Below are 27,660 nucleotides of genomic sequence, written 5' to 3' on the forward strand. Positions count from 1 at the left end.
GCAATGGTCATTATCTAGGAGGCGGCTTTTTTTGGGCCCTGGAAGGTGTAAAACCATGGATCTATAGATAGAATTCGCAATCTCTCTTTCTTTGAGAATGCATAATTCTCATGATTGCTTTTATTGAAAGGTAAGCCTGCGGATAAAATGCTTGGCATAATTTCGGTTAAGCATATTCCTGAAACAAGCAAGATCTTATTGGAAGGAAGAATGAGAGATTAAGGTAATATTTAAAAAGTTGAATGCCTGCCTGTTTATAAAATTTGCGTATAAAGCTTCTGGAGTGACTAAAAGCGTGTGCTTCTTAACATTAAGTTTGCCATGAGAATAGTATGCTCACAGCAATTACTATGTGCATGCCACATGATTAACTATCAATGTTGCTGTCGTGGGTTAGACCTTTTTTTCCTATAAAAAAATTATATTTACAGGTTTTTTAAATATATATTTGTATATAAAAAAGTTATAAAAATAAATTGAAAAGTTTATGTATGTATATAATTGAATAAATTGAGAATCATGTGTTAAAAAAATGTCATTAACAATAAATGAAGATAAAAATAGAAAATTAATAGATACATATAGATGAAGATATTTGACATTACAATATGGGCTTTTCACCTCATTGTGTTGAATGATGTTGTTTATTAAAATCAATTAATATTATGTAAGGTTATAGATATTAAAAATATTATCTAAAAAAAAAGTTTTATTTATATAAAACAAAAAAAATATAGATGAATTAGAATAATATTTTTTAAAAATAAATACATACAAAATAACTAAAAAATAATTGTCATTTAAAAGAGGCTATATAAATAAAATAAAAGAGAGAACGTGTATTAATTTAAATATTAATAAAAAAATAATTTTGAAAAAAAAACCATATAAAGGAAGCATTAATTAAAAAAATAGAAAAAAGTATTGTTCTGCTTTACAAGCAATGCCAACCCGCTTGGCTCATTTCATTAGGGTTGGGCACTTGAGATCATATTTTTTTTTTACTGTTGTTGTAGTGAATAACATGTTGTTTATCCTAATTTTTTTTGAAAAAAAATAAATTAAATGATGCGTTGTCTGATTTTACCTAAATCTCGGCCATTGTGGTGCTCAAGAAATTAGGGTTGACGATTTTTTGACACAAAAACTCATTTTCAACCCTTTTTGTTTTTATCTACAACACCTTAGAAACCTTGATAAACTCATGCATGGCCTTAAAAACCTAAGAACCATCCCAAAAACAACCCAACACCAAAATCTTCTTGGGCTCAAATGTGTTTTTTTAGGAATTTTCAAAGTGAAAAGGTACCTAATATGAATTTCCTTATCAAATAGAATCATTTGACACAAAGATTGACTGTTTTGATTGTAAAAATTGGCACCAATAATATTTTTCTTTCCTACTAGAATCAAGCAGCCTATCTCTCTCCTCACTCGAACCAAGATAAAAAAAATAACAAAAATATATTTTTGTATCAAAATTGAATTGAAAAAATATTAAACTTTGTGTGTGGACTTTAAAACCATCACTCATTTATAGTGCCTATTTTACTTTGATCCCTTGTCTTTTAATTTTGTTTTTAGTCAATAGATTTGATTCAAGTGCTCTTGATTTTGGCCCAAAAATAAAGCAATTGCACACAAAAAAATTAAAGGATCAAATTAAAAATAAAAAAAATTGAATAATAAATACATGGTAAAATATGAGAGGATGATCAGTGATATGTGCACAATGAAAAGGCCATGCCTTTTAGATTTCTATTAATTATTATAATCATAAGGCCTTTTGATAAGTTAAAGACTATTAATGGATCGTAAAGCATATTTTAAATTTGATTATTTAGAACTTTTGCTTTGCCATTCATTAGATGGGGTGGTATTGTGTCTAAACATGATTGGAGCTGCTTATGGAGATCCCATCGAGAGATGGTGTATGTTTGATATTGTGTTAGTTTTTTTTATAGTAGTTTAAAAAAATATATTTTTTTTAAATTGCTATGAAATGGATTTTTGCATACAAAATAAATAAGAAGTATTTCTTAAATAATGAAAAGTATGTTATTTTAACTTTCACATACCAAGATATGAAACGAAATTGCGCATGAGATTGAGTGCAAAGAACATAAGCTATTTGACTAATCAAATATTTTTTTTTCCATGTAGTTGAGTTTTGGTTTTTTCTCTATAGTTTGGGTAAAAAAAAAGCTACCACAATACAAAACTGTTTCAGAAACACATTAACATAACATGTATAATTCCTGAAGGTTTCGGCCGTATTTAGAACGCGCCACTAACATTAAAACATTGCCTAATTATTTTAAGAACATATTTAGTCTGTGTTTGGTATTGTGATGGAATATGCTTTTTAAAAGTATTTTTCAATTGAAAATATATTAAAATAATTTTTTAGATTTTTTAATTTTTAACATTAGTACATTAAAACTATTGAAAAGCATCTAGAAAATATTATTTTAATTTCTTTTCAAATAAAAAGTAATTTGAAAAACATAAACTCTCACAATGCCAAATGCACCGTTAATCTCCTATAAAATTATGATTTTATTAGATATTCTTCATTTTGAGAAGTCTTGTGCATTTAATTAGTGGTCCAGTAAATAGGTGGCCCGCCTTACACCGTGGGCCGACCCAAATTTTTTTCACCGTAAAAAAAATGTTAAGGCGACTTAGGTGTTTTTTAAAAAACCAACGTATGAGTCATTGACTTGATTAGATTTAATAAGATTATATGATTTTGATAACATGAAATGAAAAAATACAATGAAAATAAAATAAATTGACAGAAAAATTTGACAACGAAAAAAAAATTAAAAAAAAAACATTTCTCAATACCAGGGCAATCCCTTCAAAAGCATGTTGAATATTTGAGCTTAATCAGGTTAGTATGCCAAAACTATGACCCAATTATGATACTAGAGCAATCCGGTCAAAAACAAGTTAAATAAAATAATGAAGTTCAACTATCAAACAATTCAATATCGAAAAGCTTAATTGAAAAAAAAAAAAAACTAAGTCAATCTTTGTTAAATCGTCAGCTCGGGTTAACCCATCAGCCCCATAGTCATAGGCATAGAATTGGGATAGGGGTATAGACATGAAAGAAAAAAAAATTCCACAAAGATCAATTTCCAGGAAATCAAACAATAAATGATGAAATTAAAAAAATAAATTAAACAAAACCTAAAAAATAGTGAATTAAGCTCGTGATAAATATTTGAAATCCACAACTCTTGTTATGAGTCCGGAACTAATGCCATATAAAGCAAATTCTAAAAAATATCGAAGTAAAATCCTCAATCAAAATATACTTAGGGATGAAATTGAAAGAAAAAAGCAATAAAAAAAGATCTAAAATAAAATAAAGAAAATTAAAAGAATGACGACAAAATTTGAAATAAAAATAAATCAAGATCAAATACTATAAGATGAAATTGAAAACAAGATTCAATTAGAAAAATAATAAAAATAAAATAAATAACAATTAAAAGAATGAGGATCAAATTTGATACAAAAAAATAAAACCAGATGATGAAGGACTAAATTGAAGAAAACAATTAATCAAAAAATATATATAAAAAATTAAATAGCAATCAAAAGAATAAGGATCAAGAGGAGGATGAAAAAAAATTAAAAGACACATAAATAACAATTAAAAGAATGAAGATCAAAATTTATACAAAAATCAAATAAAATCAAATGACGAGGGACTAAATTGAAGAAATAAAAAAATTAAAAAAAATTAAAAAAATAAGAACTAAATTAGATATAAAAAATATATTTGTACTTTACCAAGGAGAAGGGAGAGAAAGGGGGAGGGGAAGAAAAAATTGCACTAGAACCACACTATACGTTTGTTGTCAACACATGCCCAGGAGAAGAAAATGTACATTGGAGCCAAACCGTATATTGTCACTGATGCGCTCCCAACTACAGTGAAGATCTTGGCAAGACGCTCCTAACACCGTTGTGAATGGTTGTGTTTGTCGGTTAGAGAAGCGCGCACGAGACGCTTGAAGGGTGCAGGTTCCTCTTACTCGCTAGTAAGTGCTCTGTAAATACTAATAACTTTTTTTTTATTATTATTATTTTAATTTATCAAAAAACCATACTACTTCTAGACCAACAAGATTTCAATGAAAAAAACTAACATAAAAAACCAAACAATCCCTTGTAGTAAGTTATATATATATATTTGCTTATAAGGGCACTTTAATAATTATATTATGCTTCCAAAAAATAAACCAAAAATAGCTTTGGCCAAAAGTTAACAAAAAATTATATTTAAAAAAGTATTTTAGATATCACACTTTACTAATAAAAACTAAAAATATTATTTCACCTCCTAAAAGCTTGAAATGATAAACTGAACTTCTTCAAAAGACGAGTCTGCTCCTAAATGCAAGCTATACAAGTTTTACTGTAAAGAATAAAATAATTATTTTATTGTGTGAAAATAAAACACGAGACCCTCAACAATGAAACTGAGCTCTTTTTATTTTTTCACTTAACAAAAAGTTTTTAAATCTTAGCCCACCGACCCTCCGCCACGCAATCAACTTCTTACGGATAAGATCGAATACTAGTTGTCCTAAATTAACAGCGATAAATGAATTTACTAGGATACCCCTCCGATTCCCGGGATTTAATAAAAGAAATTATTTTAGGTTCACAGCGTAGAATTAGACGATGGCTTTGTCTTCCCGAGTACACTCAACTCCAAATCTTTCTTCTTCTTCTTTCTCCCTCTCTCTCGAGAATAAATCAAGATTGTCCCCAGAAAAAGAATAGGAAAATGATATTTGTCATGGCTTGGATCGAGGAGGCCTCTAGTTAGAAAAGAATTGACATGTTTCTTGATTTGAGTTTCTTTGCTAAAAGGAAAGGTGCACCTGGATAGCTATGGATCTGTCTGCCTGCAATAATTACCTCTTATCATGACTTGGATGTGCTGACTGTGAAAGAACATATACCGAGTACATCTCAAACCATGTAATCGAGTAGGTGTCATGTGTATTAAAATATAAAAATAAAATAAAAAACGAAGCTTTCTACATCAATATTTTATCAACTGATACGCACAGTCAATCGACAGCAAGCTTTTTAAAAAATAAATTACATCAACATGGAAGGTTTTGTTAGAAGAACAAACCAACCACATATTTATAGCTAATTCTGTTCTTCTTAAAGATGCACTAAATTAAATTACAGGTAATTAATTATTACAAGTATAAACCCCAAAGTCTCCTATTCTTAGGGTTGAGAGGGTGATTGTGGTTATTTTTTAAAATGTTTTTCATCCTAAAATATATTAAAATAATATTTTTTTATTTTTTTAAAATTATTTTTAATATTAATGCATCAAAACAATTCAAAATAAAAAAAATTAAATATTTTAAAAACACCGGTACAACCCAATTTTAAAGCGCAATCTTAGACAACATCCTTGTTAATATTTTTCTTCATTTCATTTTACTTTGTTAAGTCTTCACTGTGGTAGGAATAAATAATAACAAGTTCAGATTTGAAAGGGCAGTAAAATAATATTTTTCAAATTTTTAGTTTTTTTTTTTAAATAATATTTTTTAGTGTTTTTTATTTTTTTAATGTATTTATATTTAAAATAATTTTTTTATTTTAATGTTTTTTTTAAAAAAATTAAATACAATGCACCGAAATCTGAAACGCTACCTGAATTAATACAAGATACAGAGAGGGATAATTGAATAGACAAGTCAAGTAATGTACGTTGCAATTTATAGAAAATACAAAGGGCAATGTGGTCAATAAAAAAGTATTGCAGAGCCTTCAACTATAACTACCTCAAACCTTCTGTTGTCTCTCCCTCACGAACTCTCCTTGCCTCTACCAAATCCTACAAGCATATTATCCAATCAAGGAAAATGTTGGCAGTTTTTGACAAAACAGTTGCAAAATGTCCCGATGCTTTACAGAGTCCACACTCTGCCCCTGCAGCTTCTGTATTGAAAGATGGCTTCTTGGCTAACCACTTGGCCTCCCTTCACCCTGGCTCCGTCACCGTCAATCTTGGCACTTCTGGTCTCATTGCTTACTCTCTTGATAAGCAAAACCCTCTTCTTCCAAGGTATTTCTTTTTATTTTGCCTTAAAAATGTGACTTTTTTTTTTGGTTCTTGGGACTGATCTGATCTTGATCGATCGCTTGAGGATCGTTCTTGTTTCAGTTTTGGCTTGTGGGATTTTTGCTTGATGATATTTAGTACTGATATTTGCATGCGTATGTTATGATTTGTAGCAACTTGCTTGGATAAATTCTCAACTTTTATTGATTTTTTAGTAGATCTTGTTTTTCATTTATTTATTTTTTGAAATCTTTTTTTAGTTATTTATTTGTTTAATTTGTTGGTACTTTCTTGCTATCAAGAAGGGTTGTTTCTTTTTTTTATATCTTTCTGTCACAAACTTTATGAAACTAAAGGTTTCGTGGAGTTGTTAATTGGTGTTAGGGTGGCATGAGTTTTATCTGGTCATTAATTCCTGCCATAAATAAAAAAACAGGGTTTTAACGCAGCATATAATCCAAATATAAAGATTTTGTTTTGTCTCCAGTTACATGCGAACAATTTATTGTCTCATTTTAGTTTTGGTAAAGAAAAAAGACAGATCTAGCTCACTTTTTTTTTTCAGTCATACTTCTACTTTAGATAGAAATTGTCTGTTCCCTTGGAAGCTTCAGGTTGATTTGTGGAATTGAATAGTCTCATTGGTATTTCAGATAAATTATTTAGCGTCCAACCTTCCACTTAATCAATGTTATATACTTATTTTAGTTACTGTGAGAATCTTTTTATGTACTAATTTAATCATGTAATTTAGATCTACTACTTGGATTAATAGTTTTCAACTTTTTACTCTCTTCTTGATGCCTTGCCCGTACATAACAGTGGTAATATCTCTTTTCTCTGGCTAGGTTATTTGCTGTTGTGGATGACATTTTCTGCCTGTTCCAAGGCCACATTGAGAATGTTGCTGTTCTCAAGCAGCAATATGGTTTAAATAAAACTGCAAATGAGGTGATCATTGTCATTGAAGCTTACAGAACTCTCAGAGATCGAGGCCCTTATCCTGCTGATCAGGTTGTGAAAGGCATCCTCGGGAAATTTGCGTTTATTTTATATGACAGCACTTCAAAAGCCACATTTGTCGCTGTTGTAAGTGATCCTTTCTGCTTGGACTGTTCTCCTCCATTGTCAGTTGTCCTTGTGGTCTTTATTTCTGATTGCTTCGTCTCTGTTACCAGCACAGCTTACATCATTCAAACTTTACCTTTTTGCAGGATGCTGATGGAAGTGTACCCTTTTTTTGGGGAACTGATTCTGAAGGCAATCTCGTTCTTTCAGATGATGTTCAGATTGTTCAGAAAGGCTGTGGGAAATCTTTTGCACCATTCCCTAAAGGTAAAGTTTTAATTCTGGTTCAATCTTCATACTTAAGATCTTTAGCAATTCCTCTCTGCTTCTTTTTGCATGGTTAAACTGTCCTTGAAGGGGAGAAAACGTATGTAAAAAACTCCAGGGCAACAGATAGATAGGCACTGAAATGCAATTAAGAGTGTATTTAGACGTGAGTATTTATTTACATTGGAGAACCCAGCAATGTGGGAAATGTTGGTGCATTAAAATTTTAAATACTATGTCTCGTGATGCTCTCTTAAAAGTTCCCTCCACTTTCCTCGTGTTTTTTTGTTTGTTTGTAGATGTCCTGTTCATTTTCTGCGTTGCATCATTTGCTGAAAGTTAGGGCCAAAATATCTTCACCCCTTTTGGTTATATAGTTTATGTAGAAAAGTTTACAATGATTTATTGTTCTTTCTTCTTACCCTTTCATCATTCCCTAATCCCTTGGTACTTTTGGATGGCCATTCAAGCTCCCTTGGCCTTGATGGGATCCTATTATGATTTGTGCACAAGGGCTGGTTGCATAATCTAAAAGTTTCTGCTGTGTTTATCAGGATGCTTCTTTACAACTTCTCGAGGTTTGAGGAGCTTTGAGCACCCCATGAATGAGTTGAAGCCAGTGCCAAGAGTGGACAGTTCAGGTCAGGTCTGCGGATCAACTTTTAAGGTGGATGCGGAGACGAAGAAGGAATCAGCTGGCATGCCTAGAGTTGATAGTTCTTACAACTGGTCTTCAAACTATTAAGCCTTAGAGTTCTTTTATGGCAAGGCTTTTGTTATATGGTGGCCTTTTGGATTGTATCTTTTTCTTTATCCTCCACTCTTATCTCCATCTTCCATGACACAACTGGCTAATGTGTCCAAAAACTCACCGCTATTAGTACTCTGAAATTCAAGACAGCAATTGATGCGGCTGTATGTTGGATACTCTCAAATGAATTCGAGACCTTTGCTGGATATAACATAAAATAAATTTTGCATTGCATAGAAGATTTCCAATGTGTTGGCTTCCTAATTGGTATTCAATCGTGTGTCCCCTTTTATGGAAATCTTGATGGGGATTTCTTTTTTCTTCAATTTGCTTCAGCTATTGGATGTCATTTTTTATGAATTGTATCATCCTGTTTTATAAGCAAAGTGTTAATTAAATCAAGCGACAAGTGTACTGTAACCCTGCTAATATTTTTATTTATTAAAGAAGGCATTTATCGAAATTATAAGATTTTCTATCATAATAATATACTTGATCATCGTTATTTTTTTTTTCATGATTTCAACAATTCCTCGTGTAATAAAAAATGGGAAGAGAAAAAACTCTAACGGGTCAAAGAGATCAAAAGACGTGTTACTCTATCCTGGCATAAAAGATCAGCAAAAGGAGGACTCTTCTCCAGCTCCACTCCTTGTTTATATATATATATATATATATATATATATATATATATATATATATATATATATATATATATACAGTAACGGAGTGGAAAACTACGCTTGGCATTGTCATTTGATACCAGTGCTGCGCATAAAAGATAACATGCTGACATCATCGTGCAGCAGTCATGGTCGGCACTCTGGCTAGTTCTCATTATATCTCGTCTTGTTCTCTGCTAAAAAGAACAGGTATAAAAGCCTTGGATCTATTGTTCTTCAGAGTTGGGCGACTTCCCCTAAAATAGCTACGGGATATAGCACATCCCTTCTTTAATTTGTCCGACTTCCCCTCCTAAAGTAGACTAACAGAAACTACGAACTTCGTCGCAGAGTCATCCATTCCAATTCAGCATCGGTCTAATTCTTCCGCAATTCCTCACACTGCATTCATTTCAAATGCTGAAATCTGTGATGTTCTAACTTCTACATGAGTCCACGTCGGAAGGGCATCATATGGAACTTAGATAGTGTGTGTGTGTGTGTGTCACTTCTTGCTGTAGATTTGGCTCCCAAAAGGGAATGGGGTTATTGATACTCGTGAAATCCCTTTTCTTAATACCTTTATCCTCCTTCAATACGAGCTAGCCATACTGGGGCTATTTGCACTATACTCGCAGGGATGCTAACACTGAGTAAATTATGCTTCAGCGACTGCCATTTTACTGGCTCTAGTATTTGCTATATGGTGTGAAAAATCTGCAGTAATTATTGATGAATATTGTAATAAAATTTTTATAAAAAAAAACATAGGATTTAACATGATTCAGCAATATATTTATATTCATAGGAGTGATGAACTTTTATTTTTTACTATGTTGAAATATATATTTATAGTAGTTCCTAAACCACCTAAAAAGCATAGCAGCTCGGCCCCTCGCTAAGAAATCCTAACCGTTATACGAGTATAGCACACTAGCTTTTGGGGAACCTTGTTTCACAGCTCGGCACCTCGCTACTCTCGGTTGTCATTTTCCTGGTGAGTTGGGATCTTTGGAATGGCTGAAACCAAGCATCTTGCTTTCATCTGTGCATCCAATTGAAGCAGATGGATTCTACTCTAAGAGGAAGCAGTGGGAAGTGACATGCCATCCTTCGATGAAGGGACATACCTTGCACTTGCTCTACCTTTATCTAACCACCTGATCCAAACATTTACGAGAAAGGCATGGACCTTTTGCTAGTATTTCCCCAGGTCAGGCAACGACCAACGAGCAAATAAGTAAGAATCAACACGATTACAGTGGAACCCTTTATAAAAACTAGTGAGAACCGAGCTAATCTGAAAGTAGGCACCGAGATCTAGTAAGGGGGGCTGCTTTAGTTTTTTGGAGGCTGTAATGTAAATTCCCGGATGGGATTTCTACGACTTGGAGGAAGAGAAACCTGTAGCTGGAGGGGGCTGAACCGCTGGATGTACAGCGCTTCAAGCCATACTCCGACTGTATTGGAGACCAGATTAAGATAAAAGGTTTGGGAGTCAAACATGCAAAGGAGATGAATCGGATAATCTGTTACTTTCAAGTCCCTATCGCAATAATTTGTCTCTAATGGTCAAGATTTGAAGAAAAAGAAGAAGAAAAAACTGACTTCGTCCTTGCAACTTCTTTGAAGAGCTCGTATGAAATAGTACACATGACTACTTGTACTTCTTGCAAGGCATTAGTTTATTTTATGGTCTACTCTTTACGCTAGTTTCATAAGAAAGCTTGAATTAAAGCAAGGGATGATGGAATGCAAGGCCCCTATGTTGTTTGGCTTGGCTTAGCTTGGATGTGCCATTGAACCAAATGGCTTGATTTCTCTACGAGCACCTGACCATAAAAAGGAACCTTGCAGGATTAAATTGTATAAAGGAAGCGGTACAGTGGTCCCATTTGTTTTCAACGAATGCTGCTACTCTACATCTAGGCTCACGTTTGTCAAAGAGGTTAGGAAATTCGAAGCATGGACAAGAGCGGCCACGTGGTTCGAAAACAAAAGGACAAGAACAGCCATGAGAAAACCATTTAAAACAGCATACAGATAAGTTGAATACTGTCAATGGCATTTCTCCAGCAGAAGCACGCATATAACAAATCTACGAGTAGATAGCAGGAAAAATGAGATATTTTACTACTTCCAACTCCTATAGCTCAGCAGAAGCACCTCTAGCAGTGTCATTTTCTAGTCCTTTGCATCTGCAATGCCTCCTGATGTTATCTGAAACACGTGCTTCGGTCAAGAATAACTTCTCAATAACTATTAAACACTTGGCTGGAAATTAGGATCAGAGAAGACGCATTATTGTTCTTCGGATTTTACTTCAGCAGCCTTTTTATCATTTTATCAAAAAAGAAGCCAACCCTGTATCATATAATCATTTTTTCATGAAAACATGATTAATTAAACCAGAATCAAAAGGTAAAGCAAAACCAATTGTATCGAGATTAAGGATATTGCTTCAGCCTCAGGCAAATTTGGGGCATCAAACACCTTGCATACCCGCTGTTCACCTTTGCCTTTCCTGAACATCAACCTGATAGTGGCTGCATGGGCAAGCACATGCCCTCCTGCTGGTTTTTTCGGATCTGATATGAACATTCCTCCACCTGGGTCAGCTATGACTGCAACCAACAAATCGATGTTATATTTCAGCTCTAAAATGCAATCACCAGAAATAAAATTATACCGTGCTGAATGCACCACCATGATTTTCAGCGAGCTACAGGTCATAGGTGTATAGATATGTGGGGAAAAACCAACTAGCTACATAAAAGAAGACCTTATAATGATGGAATCAAAGCTGTGTGGCAAATTATTTATAACTTCCATGAGTGATAATATAAGTCAAGATTACCTTGGTTGGTCATGTAGACTGCAACGTTAAATTCCTCAGCTATCTTTATCAACCGTGACAGCATCTGTGCCAATTTTTGCTGCGAAGGGTAGATGTTAATGTCATTGAAAATAAACGATACGGATATGATATTATAGGCACTAAAGACTTTGGAATTCACCTGACGCTCTGCAAGCTCTCCCCTTCCAGTAAAATCCACCCGAAAGAGAGCGATAACAGAATCAACAATCTGAACTCATAGGCGCACAATCAGACTTCATCATACCAAGCCTCATAGTGCAGGCATCACAGGCAAGTTGGCAACTCACCTTAAAAGAAGAGGGGGGGAAACTCACCAGAAGTCTGTATGGCTCTTCAGACATTTTTGCAGCCAGACCAAGAAGCAAGTTGTATTGATGCTCATAAGTATATGCACGGGCATAAATGATCTTCCACATTCACAGAAAAAACAGTGACAGAGGAGATCAGCTTCCATAAGTCAATTAATAATAGAATAGAAATTCATACTTACATTGTCAAGGACAGCTCCTGGGTCCATTCCAAATCTTTCAGCTATAGGGACAATTCTATCAGGTCGGCTGCAAGAACAGAGTTAAGGAAGCAAACAGGAACTGCCAAGGTATCATATGATTATAATTCTCCATTACTTTTTCATGAAAAAAGGAATTGTATATACTGGAACAGGTTAAGACGGAAGGGAAAACAGAAAGAATACAAAGTTCCTTCAGTATCAATGTAAGCAACCTTTCCATTTCCACCATGCATTTGTGTAGGAAGCTGCAAACGCAATACGAATTCATATTTAGCAAAGCTTAGGGCACATATTGTCATTTCCAAATCTGAAATTCAGATAATGAGTCTTCTGCATAAATCAATGGCAGTGCTACCCACGACATCACATCATGACTGGCACTCTCACTGAAGGACTTCATCAGAAAAACAAGAAATAATGTTCGTACATGACTTCAAATTCTTTTAACTGGAAAATAATTCTCAAGAAAATAATTGTGTTATGCCTAAATTTTGGCAGTAACAATTTGGAGATCAGTGGATCAATGTTGTCCATTTTTAGGCTCAGATTTTTGTAAACTTTTTACTTATTCCAAGAATATCCTTATTATTAACAGATAATCATATTTTTTTCAATTGAAGACAAATTCAACATTCCTTGAAACAGGCATCACCTATCATGCCATATTTTAACAGCACTGATGAGTAACAACTAATATTCTCATTTTAAACAGACACCACAGCCATAGATATTTTACCAGCAACCTTATTAAAGAGTAAAACGATAGAGGAACCTGTGTAGAGACGCAAAGAGTATGAGCGAGCTGTGTCTTCCCGGATCTAAAAATAATATTGCTATGGTTAGTGTACAAGTACAGAGATTTTAGGATCTGTGAGAACGAAGAGAAGATGTCAACAGAAAATACAGTAATTTATAGGAAAAGGTTTGTTCTTACCGGAATTCCCCAAAAGCTTCTGTGATAGCCGAAGTTTCAATCCCACCTTTCAAATCAATCAAGACGATCATATCAATCACAGAAAAACAAATTGCAGCACATTATGTGAATGCATATACACCAGCAGCACAGACAATTCTAAGCGAATCTAGGTATGATAGATTACCCCCTAAGAGTTCATCCAGGGCTTGACTTCCAGTTGTGATGCGAATCACAGATTTCCTCTACAGCATAAAAGCATAAAACAAGAATGAGATTTAAACTTGAAAGGCGATAAAAACCAGAAGCTGGAACTATAAGATTTGAATATCTCCTCAAATTTAGAAAGCAAGAGGAATTTGAACTTACTTTGAGCAGAGCATCACTTCCGGTTATATAGCCATAATTCTGAAAAGAAAATAAAGTGATTTCAACAGTGCATCAAAATCAAGCTTAAAAACATTATCACCATCTTGATTATTATCCTATAAAACGAGCACTAACTACTATCTTTTCAGCAGCTTCACAAATCTTGTCAACTTTGGCCTCGGACAATCCTTTGATTCCAGTCAAGTGCTGCATAAAAAGAAGGTAATGGTAATCAGATGGAGCTAAAACACTTACATTTAAATGACCAGTGTTGGAAATAAGTTGTATACCTTCTTCGTGAACATCATCAAGCCATTGCAGGTGTAAATACCTGCATCTTGAAGCTTCTTGACATCTCCAGCATTGATGCCTTGATTGATCACTGCACGAAATGCATAGATGCATCACAATTCACAAACAAGGAGACCGAGCATTGAGCAACAAAATATAATTAAGTTGATCTTCTCAATAAATCAAGTAAAATTCATCGACAGTAGTACACCAAATCTCAAGGCACGGAGAAAAATTCAAGTTCAATTGAAACAGTAAATACTCAGCAATGATGTCCTAGTTAATCTTCTCATGAATAGGAAAAAAACAAAGAGAAATCAAGAGCAGGACATGTACAATATTCTGTCGCCATTTTTATTTACATTTTTTATAGAACTGAGTTGAAAGCTAAATACTAACACAGCAGATAGATCAAAGAGGAAGCGTCTTTTACCACACCAACATCGAAGGATTTTCGTGTACAAATTCAAATTAAAATAATGAAAAGTGCACACAAATCGAGAATCCGAGTTAAGGAGCAGAAAAAAGGATATATATATATAAGTAAGTAAAATTCGAGTTGTGATTTAAGCATCCACACAAACAAAAACACAAAAGCAGATCATCAACACTGGGGGGGGGGGGGGGGGGGCGAGTAAAAATCGATAGAGGAAACAATCGGTAATGCAGAGAGAAAGAGAGCTTATAATTTGTATCTTACACTTTTCGATTGCTTCGAACAAGTCGTCTTCGCCATCCATTTCTTCTCGCTCCATAAGCTGTAGATGGTTTTGCTCTTCGGCTCTAAAAACAACCATCACGAGCACAGGAAAATTGAGGAATTAGTAAGTAATTGCTACTGTTAATCATGTCTCTGGTCAAATAAAGATCAGAGGAGGGATAAAGTACTGATTAGCTTAATAGACTTTTACTTGAGTGCGGTCATCTTCGCTGACTTGCAGTAGAAGAAACTTCAACTTTTAGACTTTTAGTGTTTGTTAATAGTGATTTGTTTAAGAGAGAGAGATTTTGATTTGAAATGCAAATTGTGTGAGACAGGCGTGAATTTAAAGAGGCGGGAGTATGGAATTCCGGCGGGGGGGGGGGGGGGGGGGGGGGGTTAAAAATTTATTTCACTCGTGGGTTTGTTTGGCGGTGTGGTTGCGGTTGCTTTTCAAATAGTTTTTTATGTCAAAATGCATGCTAATGATATTTTATTATTTTTGACATCAGCACATCAAAATGATTTGAAAACACTAAAAACATATTAATTTGAAGTTAATAAAAAAATAAAAAAATTTTAAATTTTGTCAAAAGCGTTTTTGAAACGCAGAAACAAACAGGCCCTAGTCACAGACGGTTGAGATCCACGATTATTTCATCTGATGCCGCTCGTCTTGTGTTAAGACAGCGTTTTGGAACGCGGCTGTGGCTGTGTTTCTAAAAAAATTGAAATTTTTTTTTGTTAAAATTTAATATAATTTGTACCTTTTGGATTATTTTGATGTGCTGATATTAAAAATGATTTTTAAAAAATAAAAAAACATTATTATCATGTATTTTGACACGAAAAGTTATTTAAAAAGCACATACAACTACGTTGTCAAACACGCTCTAACTTGTGATACGCCTAGTGGGAAAAGTAATAACACATAATGAGATATTACGAATGTGTTGATATGATTTATAAAAGGATTTTTTTTACTTTGAGTCATAAATCAAAACTATTTTTTTTTATGAATAACTTGTGATAAAAATGATATGTTTAAGAATGTTATTGGGGTTATTTTTTAAAGTGTTATTTATTTAAAAAATCATATAAAAAAATATTTTTTTAAAAAATTATTTTTAACACCTGTATATAAAATGATTCAAGATCACTAAAAAATTAATCTGAAATTAAAAAAAATACTCAAAAAATTTCAAAGGTATAACTGGATGATAATATCGAACGATATCTTAATTTAAAACAATAAAAAATGATTTAAACTATTTAAAAAAAAATGATACAAATTAAAATTCATAAATTAAAAGTTTAAAGTTTTTATTACGATTATGTATTTGATACTAAGAGATCATTTATAAATATATTTATGATATTTTATTGATATATATGATTGGATTAAAATGATGATAACATAAATCGTTTTTAATAAAATATCATTGCTAAATCTATAATATGTTTCTCATTTATCATGTTAAGCAAAAAATAATATTATAATATATGAAAAAAACCATGTCAAATAAATGATATGCAACTACCATGACTCTTATTAGTTCCTACTTAATTATGATATACGTGAAACCAATATATATAAAGTTTTAGTGTTACTCCATGCATATCATGTTAGTATATTTATAAAACCTTAAAAGAAAGATAATGTCACGAGAGCTGAGTGGAAGAATGTAAGATGTGACCCACACAAATAAAACAATAAGTTTTTAAATGATTTAATAAAGTATTAATGTTGAAATCTTATTGGTCAACTTTGAGAAATAATTTTTTATTTTAATAACTACACACTCGATAAATGTGTAAAATAAAAAGTTTTTTTTTAAAAAAACGGGTCATCTCTCCAATCATAGTAGTACATTTGATTCCATTAAAATTTATATAAAGAATATTAAAAAAAATTAAGAGAGAAATACAGTTTTCTGCATCAATTCATATTCAAATTTTTAATTCTCAAAGAGGTTTAATATGGATACATGCATACTTTCTTTTAAAGCTTTTTATAAATATCTATTTTGAATGTAAAAATCATAAAGTTATAAAATCATGGATATTATAATTTTATTTGATGTTAATGTTTACAATTAGAAAACTGCTAACAATAAAGACAAAGCAAGTTTGCTATGCCCTCGTTTCTTTGCAAGGGCTATAGCCTCCTGATGCTCAGACATTGTTTATGAAATAAATATTTTGTTTTTATATTTTAATTTTTTTAAAAAAAAATTTATAATATTTATAATATTTTTATTTGTTTTAAATTAATTTTTTTATGTTTTTAGATCATTTTGATGTTTTGATGTCAAAGATAATTTTTTAAAAATAAAATAATATTATTTTGATATATTTTTGAGTGAAAAACACTTTAAAAAATAACCACAACCATCCCCTAAATACATTATATTTGCTTTCCCATGAACACGTCAAGTCTGAGGTTGGTGGAGAACCTTTTGAATTGTTCGTATTTTTTGGTTATGCAGGTGAAACTTTTTTGAATTTATTTGAAAGTATGGTTGTTGTTTTTTTAAAGTGTTTTTCATATTAAAATATATTAAAAAAATATATTTTTTTAAAAATTATTTTTTGTATCAAAATATATCAAAAAAATATATATAAAATTTTAATTTTTAACAGTGTCCACCAAAATCTCTCGTTTAGCATCGCTATCTTAAGGATATCATGGTCCTTTACAGACAGAGAGGTACTTTATATTTCTAGGTGCGCGCGCGCATATATATATATATATATTAACATTTAAAGGGAGGAGGGAGGTCGAACCTGGATCTTTATATTGCTTGTGTTTTTTCCCTAAGAATATCTGTTTGATCGCCGCAACTACGTTACTTGCCTAATGTCTAGATTTGTTAATCGCTATGGTTAGCGTGAGAAAGAAAATAAAGCAATAATCATTTACCTTTCCTTTATTTTTATTTTAATTACGTAGTTTTTAAAGATATTTTTTAATTAAAATTATATTAAAATAATAATTTATATATATATTTTTCTTAATATTAAAATATCAAAATACTTGAATTTTTTTATAAATATATCAATTTGACGTATTTTTATCAAAAAAATAAAAAAACATATTTAACAATAAAAAAACACTCAACTAATATTTGTTTATTTTATTTTTTTGCTATTGTTGGGTCAATTTCTATGTTTCATCAATATTATTTTGATAACGTTTTAGATTAACAGAAAATGATTATTGCGAGAAATAATCATTAGGTGCCAAAAATTAATAAACAGTCTTGTATTCGGCTCCGAACAACCACGGTCGAATTGGGACTGCATCGTTCGGTTTGGCATAGGATAAATTCAGACACGTCTTGTATTTTCTTTGCGAAAGAGAAACGAAAGTTCCTCCCTACCCTTCCTTTATTGAAAAACGTAAATTGATTAAAATCACAGCAACTCCCTCTAGATTCTAGGGTTTCTTTTTTCGCGCAAACCAAAACTACACAGCAAAAGGGAGCGGTCCGCACCCCCCCCCCCCCCCCGGCTCCTCTAATTTCTCATGCTCCACTCTCTGTCCTTAATTGGTATTCTCTCTCTCCCAAATATCCCAAAAGATCTTCTCTTTCTTTTCACAAGCACAACATGCTCTGAACCACCCTTTTGCTAACAAAAATTCAATTCCTCTTATTCCCTCTCAAATTCACCCAATGCAGCCTTCCAATTCCACCGGATCCAAGTCGAATTCCACCGGATCCAAGTCGAATTCCACCGATAACCCCGAAAACCTTAAATCCCCAAAATCACCCTCCACTGAATTCAATGCCACCGCAACAGAAAACAGTCACAATCATGTCGAAAAAAGAAGTGCTAACGTGGATGATGAGTTGGTTCTTGATGTTACAGGCAAAAGCTTGGAATTTGATTTACTAGAAAAATCTGATGATTCAGTTGAGGGTTTGTATTTGTATAAGAATGCCTTTAGTTTGGTGCCCAAGTCGGTGGGCGGGTTAAAAAAATTGAGGACGGTCAAGTTTTTTGGGAATGAAGTGAATTTGTTTCCGGCGGAGTTTGGGAATTTGGTGGGATTGGAGTGCTTGCAAGTCAAAGTATCATCGCCAGGGTTGAATGGCTTGAATTTTAGTAAATTCAAAGGGTTGAAAGAGCTTGAGCTCTCGAAAGTGCCGCCAAGACCTTCGGTTTTGACGATTTTGAGTGAGATTTCTGGGATTAAGTGCTTGACAAAGCTCTCTGTGTGTCACTTCTCTATAAGGTAAGTGTGTGTGTGTCGGTTTTGAATCATGTTATGTTTTTCTATAGTTTAGAGGATTTAGGAATGGAGAAATGTGAAAATCTCAATGAAAGAAATTAAACTGAATCTTGTTCTATCAAGAAAAAAGAAAGGACACTACATGGGGTAGCTATGTAGTTACAAATTCCAGTCAAATTAAGAATTTTTAATTTATTTTGCTTGCTTTCGATCTAGTAAGAGGTAATTAGTAGGTTAGCAAAAAAAAACTTGCTTAGGAATGATGTTATGAATTCCAGTAAAATTATGAAATTATATTTGATTGTTTATTGTTTCGCTGGCATATGAAAAGAAATAATAGTACTTTCTTTTTTTTGAGGGAAAACTATCATTTATGTTGGAGATGGTGATTTTAAATGTTGTTGATTATTGTGTTCTTGTAAGAACCGCATTCAAGGGCGGTTGTTGGTGAAAGAAACATTATGTTTGAATCCAATAATCTGATTCTTTTGTTTTGCTCTCCTTTATTGTTATTGTTAGCTTCGGTAATAAAAGAATTCCTTTTCAATTTATACGAGGTAGAATTTTTCTGAATGGAAGTTGGACAATAAAGGTGTTGGCTGTAAGAAATCAATGTGTTGCTGAATGATCACTTCTTTTATGGGGAAAACTTACAACTAAGGATAGGTCTAATAGCGTGTGATGTAGGCTACCACATGGTCTGAAATAAACACCACAAGAATGAATCATGGGCATTGTCTGCTTGACCTATTATGCTTGCAAGTATGCATTCGACTAGCTTACAGAGTTCTTCATCCAGACCTTTGTAGTTTAGCTTGTGGAGAAAAAAAAAGGAAAACATTTTCAGTCAAATTATCTTTCTAGGTGCCTGACTCCCCCCCTTTCAACACCTCAAGTTTATCATCTATGTTTTGCTTCCATTGTTTCCATGTTGTTAAGTTATAGAATTATCTTATTCAAAACAATGGTAGACATTTTGAGACATCTTTAAAGGGCTTTGCCAAATCCAATGAAACAAGATAGAGTGGCTAATGCTTGCTATTAAAGAAATAGTCAAAGGTTAACTGGTAAAAAATATCAAGGAAGGAGAGAAAACATTGGGAGCAGAGTCACCTTAAAGTGATAAATTAAACAACACCATTGATATGCATCATATTCTCGGAAAGGTAGACAGGACATAATCTTTAGTGTTACCCTTAAATTTTGGCACCCTTCTGAATTGTTGGGCCTCGATAATATTTGAGTGCTGTGTAATACCTCCAAGTGAATCTAAAATGAAATTCAGTTTCGGTCCTCAGCATTTCCAAGAAGTTGTTAGTACCAAACTTTAGAGATGTAGTTCTTGAATAACAACTCACAAATTTAGTTAGCTACATACTGCTTATCAGAAATTTGAAAAGAAGAAGAAGAAGAAACAGAGAGATCTGATGTTGTACTTTTTCCTGCAGATATCTTCCTCCTGAAATTGGCTGCTTAAGTAACTTGGAGTACTTGGATCTTTCATTCAACAAGATAAAGAGTCTGCCAAATGAAATAACTTATTTAAATGCCTTGATATCATTAACAGTATCTAATAATAAGTTAGTTGAACTACCCTCAAGTTTGTCCTCATTGCAAAGATTGGAGAGTTTGGACCTGTTAAATAACAGGCTGACGTCACTGGGATCTCTTGAACTTACTTCAATGCATAGCCTCCAGTATTTAAATCTTCAGGTACTTTTCTGTAATGAACTTTTAGGGAAGGTTGTGATTTACATTCAGGTTCCAGATGTGTAATGGTACTTCCACTCGGTTCATTGATTAGTCTAGGATGTAATAATCAGCTCTCTAGAATATTACTTGATATGCCTCAAAAATTATGCTGCTGCTACTACTTTACTCAACATGTTATTCTAACCTTTTGCATCAAGCAACTTTAACCATTTCGGTCGTTCTTGTTCATGGCCCATATCTCTGGTCAAAATGCTAAATAATCACTTTCTTACCACATTACTGCACTTTCTCTAGAATCATGTTGATTCTGTTTCTCTGTTAGAACATCTATAATTCGCTCTTCTATTTTTCTTAAGGTTTAAGTTGTTTGTACTTTTTTTTTTGTGATGCTAACTTATACTTTTTTTTTCTTTTTTTTTTTAGTTTAGTGTTTTTCAATACTGTTATTACACCCATGGCATTGGCTGTTTGGTGTGTTTAGATCTTTTATTCATTGCATCTCCTTGCCTGTTGTACTCAAAGCTAGGGGGGAATTGGAGATTATATCTGGTGACTTGGCCACACCTAATTGTGGTTGCAAGTAGTTCATTCTTGATATCGAGAACATGATGGTCATGCAACATTTTGTAGGATATGGCATGAGCATTTTAAATTTTTGCTGGAAATCATTTTGATATGTCAGCAAACTCTGTAATGGAAGGGTGGTCCTGTGGTTAAATTACTTAAATTTTTATACTTTTGCGGGTTCAAAGTTTGGATGGCCTAAACCTATCATGTTTATTGATCTTCTTAATGCTTATTGTTTTCAAGAACAATAGGCTACTCAGCTTTTGTCAAATACCTTCATGGATATGCTGCAAATTGGAAGGAAATGGAAAGGACTTATCAAATGATGATTTCATTAGCTCTTCAGTTGAAATGGACGTGTACGAAGCCTCCTTTCAGGACGATGGCAATAATTTTTCTTGTAATGGTGAGGACTTTTGAATCACTTTCTGTTTATATACTTGAAAAGCTTTTTATTATGGATGTCTTAGGTTTTTTATTCATTGGCTCTACTTTAGTGTCAAATGAACTTTTGATGATCAAAAATGTGATGCAGGTTCCAATCATGCTGCATCAAGCATAGTGACTGTGCCTTCATCAAACAGCAGATGCTTTGCAACTCGGAGGTCCAGTAAGCGGTGGAAACGGCGACATTATTTGCAACAAAAAGCTCGTCAAGAACGATTAAACAACAGCAGGAAGTGGAAAGGTGAGGGCCATGCTGAAGCTTTGGATCTGAAGGAAAGTGAAAGTTTCAAATTGAACAATCTTGATGTCCGTAACTTCGAGATTTGTGAAGAGGGTATATCAGACATCGCAGGTCTGGATGATGATGATGATGGCGAAAAAGTTGAACTTTCTGGAGAAGCTGAAGTCGAAAATCTTCTTATCAGTGTTGAAGCTGATAAAATCAGCTCAAAAAAGGGCGTGGAAAGCTGCTCATGCGACCTTGGGTCTATAAATAAAAATGAGGAAGAAGTATGTTGTGTGCAAGATGAATCTCTAGGTCCTTTACAGGGTGAAGCTGGTAGTCAGGATGAAAATCCATCTTCAGAAAAATCCAAAATCACCTACAAGTCAAAAAGGCATTATGATAGGGATCTTGATAATCCAAAACCTTGTAAATGTCGGAGACCAACAGAAGATAGCTCAAGATTGTCTTGCAAATATAGCAACCTTTCTTTTTGCAGCATTGAGGACCGACTACCAGATGGATTTTATGATGCAGGACGCGACCGACCTTTCATGCCACTGAGGAATTTTGAGCAAATCTTGTCTCTTGACTCACGCGAGGTCATTCTTTTGGACAGGTCAACTCTTATTCAAGACATGCTCATACAAAACACGACTGCGCTATTACTGTGTGGTTAGATAATGCTTATTTAGTGTTAATGACTGTGGTTGCTTATTGTTTCTTTTAGGGAGAAGGATGAACAGTTGGATGCAATAGCTCTCTCTGCTCAAGCATTGGTGTACCGTTTGAAGAGATTAAATGGTTCTACCAAGGAGAGGAATAAGGTTGCTGTTGATAACTTGCAGATTGCATCATTGCTTGCACTTTTTGTTTCTGATCATTTTGGGGGCAGTGATAGAAGTGGTGCTGTTGAAAGGACAAGAAAAGCAGTGTCTGGTTCAAACTACAGGAAGCCTTTTGTTTGCACATGCTCAACTGGAAATAATGAAAGTATCAGCTCTGCTGGTAAACAGACTTTGGAAACTGTAGATGATATTTGTTTCTCCGATCTCTGTGAGAGATCTTTGCGATCTATTAAAGCAAGACGAGGTTCCATTGTGATTCCCTTAGGGAGCTTGCAGTTTGGTGTTTGTAGACACAGAGCGTTGCTAATGAAGGTAATTCTTGTCTTGTGTTTTCTTTCAATATTAGTTGTTGAATAATTATGTTACTTGCAGTACATTTTCAGTTATTAATAGAAATTGCTCCAGTATCTATGTGACCGAATGGATCCTCCATTACCTTGTGAACTTGTCCGGGGTTACTTGGACTTCACGCCACATGCGTGGAATGTCATTCTCAGCAGGAGGGGTGATTCACTGGTCCGGATGGTGGTGGATGCATGCCGTCCACATGATATTAGAGAAGAAACAGATCTGGAATACTTTTCCAGGTCAGTCCTGCTATTTAAAGTGGCGATGGCAATGTTGTTTCGTTATATATGCATGCAGATGCTAGAATTTGTATGCTCAAGTCCATAATATCATGCAACATTGATTTTTCCCCTGGTGTGAATTCTTTTATGTAAAGTTAAGTTAAGCAGGAGGTGATAGGGGTGAAAACTTACCCCTGTAAACCTTTGCCTCTTTTAATGTTGTTGGGTAAGACAAACTGTTGCAGGTTAAAATTACAGTAGGGTGACATTTCACCCCAAAAGTGGGGTGGGACATTACTCCCCAGTCACGGGGGTAAGATCCACCCTTAATCTTTTTTCTTGAAATTGGTGTTCATAACTTGTCTCTATTTCCTCGAACTTGATGTCTCTTTCTCCACCATCTCTCCTTGCTCTCCCATCCAGCCATAGCGATTATCCATGATCTCTCAAACACATCCAACACATATTTCTTGGATTTTTTTTACATGAACTTGCCTATTGCTTAAAGCCTTAATTAGCCCTATCTTTCCCATGTGCAAAAAACTGCAATCTCATTCAGCAGTGATGAGCTTGCACTGATCTCAAGTTTCCAGTATGATAAATCTGACACTCACAACAAAAGAAAAGAAAGATGACTTGAAGCAATTGTTTTGAAGAATACAAAAGAGATTGTAAGATACACAACTAGTGTTTGTTATTAAATTATTAATATATGCAAGTGATTTGTGAATGCTACCAAACAAATAGTTTTTTACCCCCCAAAAAATCCCCCCCTTAAAATTTACACCTTAAAACTTACTCCCTGAATAATTCACGCCCACTCTTTTTCACCCCATACCAAACACAACCTAAACATTGAAGAATATATGATTATTTTCGTGTTTGAGCAGAACTGTTTTGCAGAATTAATATGCAGTTCTAGTGCTATTTAGAGATTTTTTATATTTTGATAGTGTTTTTGTGTCCTGTTTACCATTTGGCGGGTTCTTTTAAGGGAACTGTAGATTGGAGCGCCTTTTTTGTGATCTGTGTTGCCTGTTTTTCTTTATTGGAATGACTTATTTTCCAGCTATCTTTTGTACAACTACTTCATAATGTAACATGTTTGTTTTTCTTCATCTAAAAATAAACAAAGATTTAGAGGGTAAATTGTGGAAATGGAAGAGCAAAGTGTGCACTATATGAAACTTTAGTTGTTCAATGCACATTGAATTACAGGAGCACACTAAAGCATTTGTTCCCCAAACAAGCTCCAAGAATAAGATTATCTTCTTGGTCAACATTCACTCGTCTGCTTATACATTTGATTTCATATTCTCATGAATTTGCTTGTTGCTTCAGGTATCTTCCACTCAGTCGGGCTGAAGTTCCCCTTTCAACCAAGAGCATTACCAGTCCTGGTTGTTCATTTCCTTCTCTGTCAACATCTGATGAGATAAGAAAGGTGGGTTCCAGTACTCTTATTCGGTGCAAATTTGAATCGGTTGAAGCTGCAGCAAAGGTATGTTCAGCTTTTGCAGGTTTGTATATTCATAACCAAGGAATTTCCCCTGTACAACATACAACGATTGCTGACTCTATCTAATGAACTTTTCTGATGCAGGTGCGTACTTTAGAGGTGTGTGAGGCTTCAGCAGATGAAATTAGGAATTTTGAATATAGTTGTCTTGGAGAAGTAAGAGTTTTAGGTGTGCTACAACACTCTTGCATAGTTGAAATGTATGGACACCAGCTATCTTCAAAGTGGATTCCATCAGAAGATGGAAATCCAGAACGCCGCATTTTACAGTCTGTTATTCTTATGGAGTATGTTAACGGGGGATCTTTAAAGGTAATTTTATTCTTTTGTTTTTTTAGTTCGCAGATGCAAACATGATAGTAGCAGAACTAGTTACATGCCCTGGCTTTGCTTCTGGCAACTACAAAGATTAATTTTAGTTTGGGTAATGGGGTTAGTTTTAAACGATTACGTGAACTATATTTTAATTTACCTATTCTGAAAAAAAAATTCCTGCAATTTCACAAGACTGCTCCTGAAAAACCAACTATTTATTGACAATCAAAACCTACAAATCCCTCATCCTTGTACCACATGTCACTCAATGCTTCATCTAATACCCTAACATTAAGCAGCCACTTGTAACTATCCCACGTTTGTAATTTCATATGTAGTATAATTATTTTGCAGAAAAGCTTGGCCTTGGTAGTTTGCCAAGGAGAAATAGGATTCACATAGCTTGCCCTAACTAGTGTTTGTCTGAGACATGGTTGAGTTTAACTGTTTTTCTTACATAGTTATCTGTTTTTTTTACACAATTATTTGATCGCTTTCCACATATTTCTTATTGATTATTGCTCTCATGATGCACTAGAATTATGTAGAGGAGTTATCAAAAACTGGTGAGAAGCATGTACCAGTGGAGATGGCATTTTGTATAGCACGAGATGTTGCATGTGCATTGGCAGAGATTCACTCCAAAGATATAATTCATCGTGACATAAAAAGTGAAAATATTTTGATTGATTTGGATAATAAGAGAGCTGATGGCATGCCTTTAGTGAAGCTCTGTGATTTTGACAGAGCTGTGCCACTCAGGTCTCTCTTGCATACGTGCTGTATTGCTCATAGAGGTATTGCACCTCCTGATGTTTGTGTTGGAACACCACGCTGGATGGCTCCAGAGGTTTTGCGGGCAATGGATAAACGCAGCACATATGGTCTGGTATGTTGCTTCTCCTGTCTGTTAGTTTGGAAAATCATTAATTCTTGGTGCTTGGCTAGATATTTTTTTTCTCATGTGATTGTTAACATTTCCAATGCACTTGTGTTACAGTTATGTGGGTTCCATAGAAGTTAAATGTTTGGAATGAGAGTGATTTTAATCGGTCATTATGTAAACATAAAATTAAACACGTGCATGAAAAATTATAAACACATGCATGTCTTGCTCTCGTTACCTTGAATTGAATATGGAGTGGAAGGGAGGATTTTTTTGGATTGTTAGCAATGATGTGGACAAATTTTAATTGCCCTTTAAGGTTGAAGGGATGTGACAGCTGTTTACCAACACCTGTGTAGTCTTTTAAATGTTTTTATCAACTGCAACGAAGTGTGAAGCTAATTATTACTTCTGCTGTTCAATACTTATCCTAATAATGTGTATTGTCCGGGATTCATAAAATTGAGGGCTTACCTCCATGAATTGGACTGGCTCTATATTCTAAATGAGTTTTTATCAGCAAATACCAGCATTTGAGGAACTAGTTGTGTTGCATATCATCAGATGCAGGATCAAATTTCTGATTTCTCAAAATGCCACCAGTTTAGGTACAAATTTTGATCCCTGTATCAAAACTGTATTAACATTGGCTATACTACTAAGACGGACTATGCCAAATATGTGCATCTTTGTGATGAATTTGTGTTGGGCTATGGCCCCATATTGCATGCAAAAACATACTGCTTTCCATATGCTTTAGTTTGTGAATGTTGATAGTAAGAGTTGTAATGGGATTTTTTCTTTTGGTTGTAGGAAGTGGATATTTGGTCATATGGATGCCTGCTTCTGGAATTGTTGACTTTACAGGTGCCATATTCCGGCTTACCTGACCTACACATACACGAGCTTCTACAGGTACATCTCACTAGAAACTGAAATTTTCTAATGGATAATTGAGGGTGGTTAACACTTGGATGCAAAAAGATTTTAGTGTTGCCGTTGCACTGCAAGCATTACGAATCAGTAAAATCTTTTTCTCCCGTGGTACTATTAGCTTTTTGGTCAATGCTTGATTTTGTTACCTCTGGTCTTGAGCTGTTCTTTTATTGGTTTCTCTTGATATAAGCAGTCAGGTAAACGACCACCACTAACTGATGAGCTAGAGGCATTGGGATCCATTGACGAGCATTTGGCGACTCAGTCTGGCTCAGATCTGGAGGGACCCGAGGTTGAGTCAGAAACTCTGAGATTCCTTGTTGATGTATTCTGTCAATGCACCAAGGAAAATCCAGCTGACCGTCCCACAGCTTCAGACATTTACAAATTGTTGCTTGCACGGACAAGCATTAACTAGTTGAAGGAAAGTTGGGTACAGTTTTAGATTAATCTTTGGGTAATAGTTTAGTCCCAACCCCAAATTTTTGTAGCCTTAGGATGTTGTGTTATTATATTTAATATTAAGGCTTCTGGGAATCAAATCTTTGGGTTTTCTCTAGAGTTAGTGTACCATCATTGTAGTTGAAGAGCTAGAATTAGCAGCATCTTTCAACTTTCTTTGTGAGTAGTGTTCAGGTGATGGGTACAAAGTGGGCACTTGATGTCTTTTTTTTTTAATCTGGAGGTCTGTAAATTTTCTATGTAGTTCTGTGTCTGATTGTGTCATGTCGCGGCTTTGATGTATTTTTCAATGTAAGTAGGCATTCTAATAAGTTACTAACATTCTCAAAAAGGTAAACAAAGCTTTCAAACTTTGATTTACTTGTTTGGAAAAGGAATATGAACTGGTCATGGTTTTGATTTCTTGCCTA

General features: G+C 34.0%; 3 protein-coding genes across 4 annotated transcripts; 2 read left to right on the forward strand and 1 right to left on the reverse strand.

Annotated features, from left to right (window-relative positions):
* Window positions 1–5,845: 5,845 nt before the first annotated feature.
* Window positions 5,846–8,443, forward strand: LOC133697789 (stem-specific protein TSJT1-like). The gene is made up of 4 exons (XM_062120564.1): window positions 5,846–6,121; window positions 6,967–7,207; window positions 7,333–7,453; window positions 8,008–8,443. Exons 1-4 carry the CDS (start codon window positions 5,919–5,921, stop codon window positions 8,196–8,198), a joined length of 756 nt encoding a protein of 251 aa, XP_061976548.1. The 5' UTR covers window positions 5,846–5,918; the 3' UTR covers window positions 8,199–8,443.
* Window positions 8,444–10,705: 2,262 nt separating this feature from the next.
* LOC133696854 (meiotic recombination protein DMC1 homolog) lies at window positions 10,706–14,856 on the reverse strand. 2 transcript variants are annotated; one of them, XM_062119138.1, is made up of 14 exons: window positions 14,740–14,856; window positions 14,529–14,611; window positions 13,828–13,919; window positions 13,673–13,744; window positions 13,538–13,576; window positions 13,356–13,413; window positions 13,190–13,235; window positions 13,028–13,073; window positions 12,439–12,500; window positions 12,235–12,301; window positions 12,059–12,151; window positions 11,884–11,952; window positions 11,724–11,802; window positions 10,706–11,490 (listed from the first exon to the last, which is right to left on the reverse strand). In XM_062119138.1, the coding sequence occupies exons 1-14, from the start codon at window positions 14,751–14,753 to the stop codon at window positions 11,270–11,272; spliced, it is 1,041 nt and encodes a 346-aa protein (XP_061975122.1). In that variant the 5' UTR covers window positions 14,754–14,856; the 3' UTR covers window positions 10,706–11,269. The 2 variants fall into 2 exon arrangements, with proteins under 2 accessions (XP_061975122.1, XP_061975121.1); XM_062119137.1 differs by lacking the exon at window positions 14,740–14,856 and having other exon boundaries at window positions 14,529–14,703.
* A 3,040-nt stretch (window positions 14,857–17,896) lies between these two features.
* LOC133697152 (uncharacterized) lies at window positions 17,897–27,660 on the forward strand. The gene is made up of 11 exons (XM_062119542.1): window positions 17,897–18,768; window positions 20,214–20,478; window positions 21,289–21,451; window positions 21,581–22,334; window positions 22,446–22,875; window positions 22,969–23,150; window positions 24,474–24,633; window positions 24,736–24,963; window positions 25,505–25,855; window positions 26,666–26,767; window positions 26,982–27,660. Exons 1-11 carry the CDS (start codon window positions 18,206–18,208, stop codon window positions 27,204–27,206), a joined length of 3,423 nt encoding a protein of 1,140 aa, XP_061975526.1. The 5' UTR covers window positions 17,897–18,205; the 3' UTR covers window positions 27,207–27,660.

Source organism: Populus nigra, chromosome 6, assembly GCF_951802175.1.
Source record: "Populus nigra chromosome 6, ddPopNigr1.1, whole genome shotgun sequence".
Lineage (NCBI taxonomy): Eukaryota > Viridiplantae > Streptophyta > Magnoliopsida > Malpighiales > Salicaceae > Populus > Populus nigra.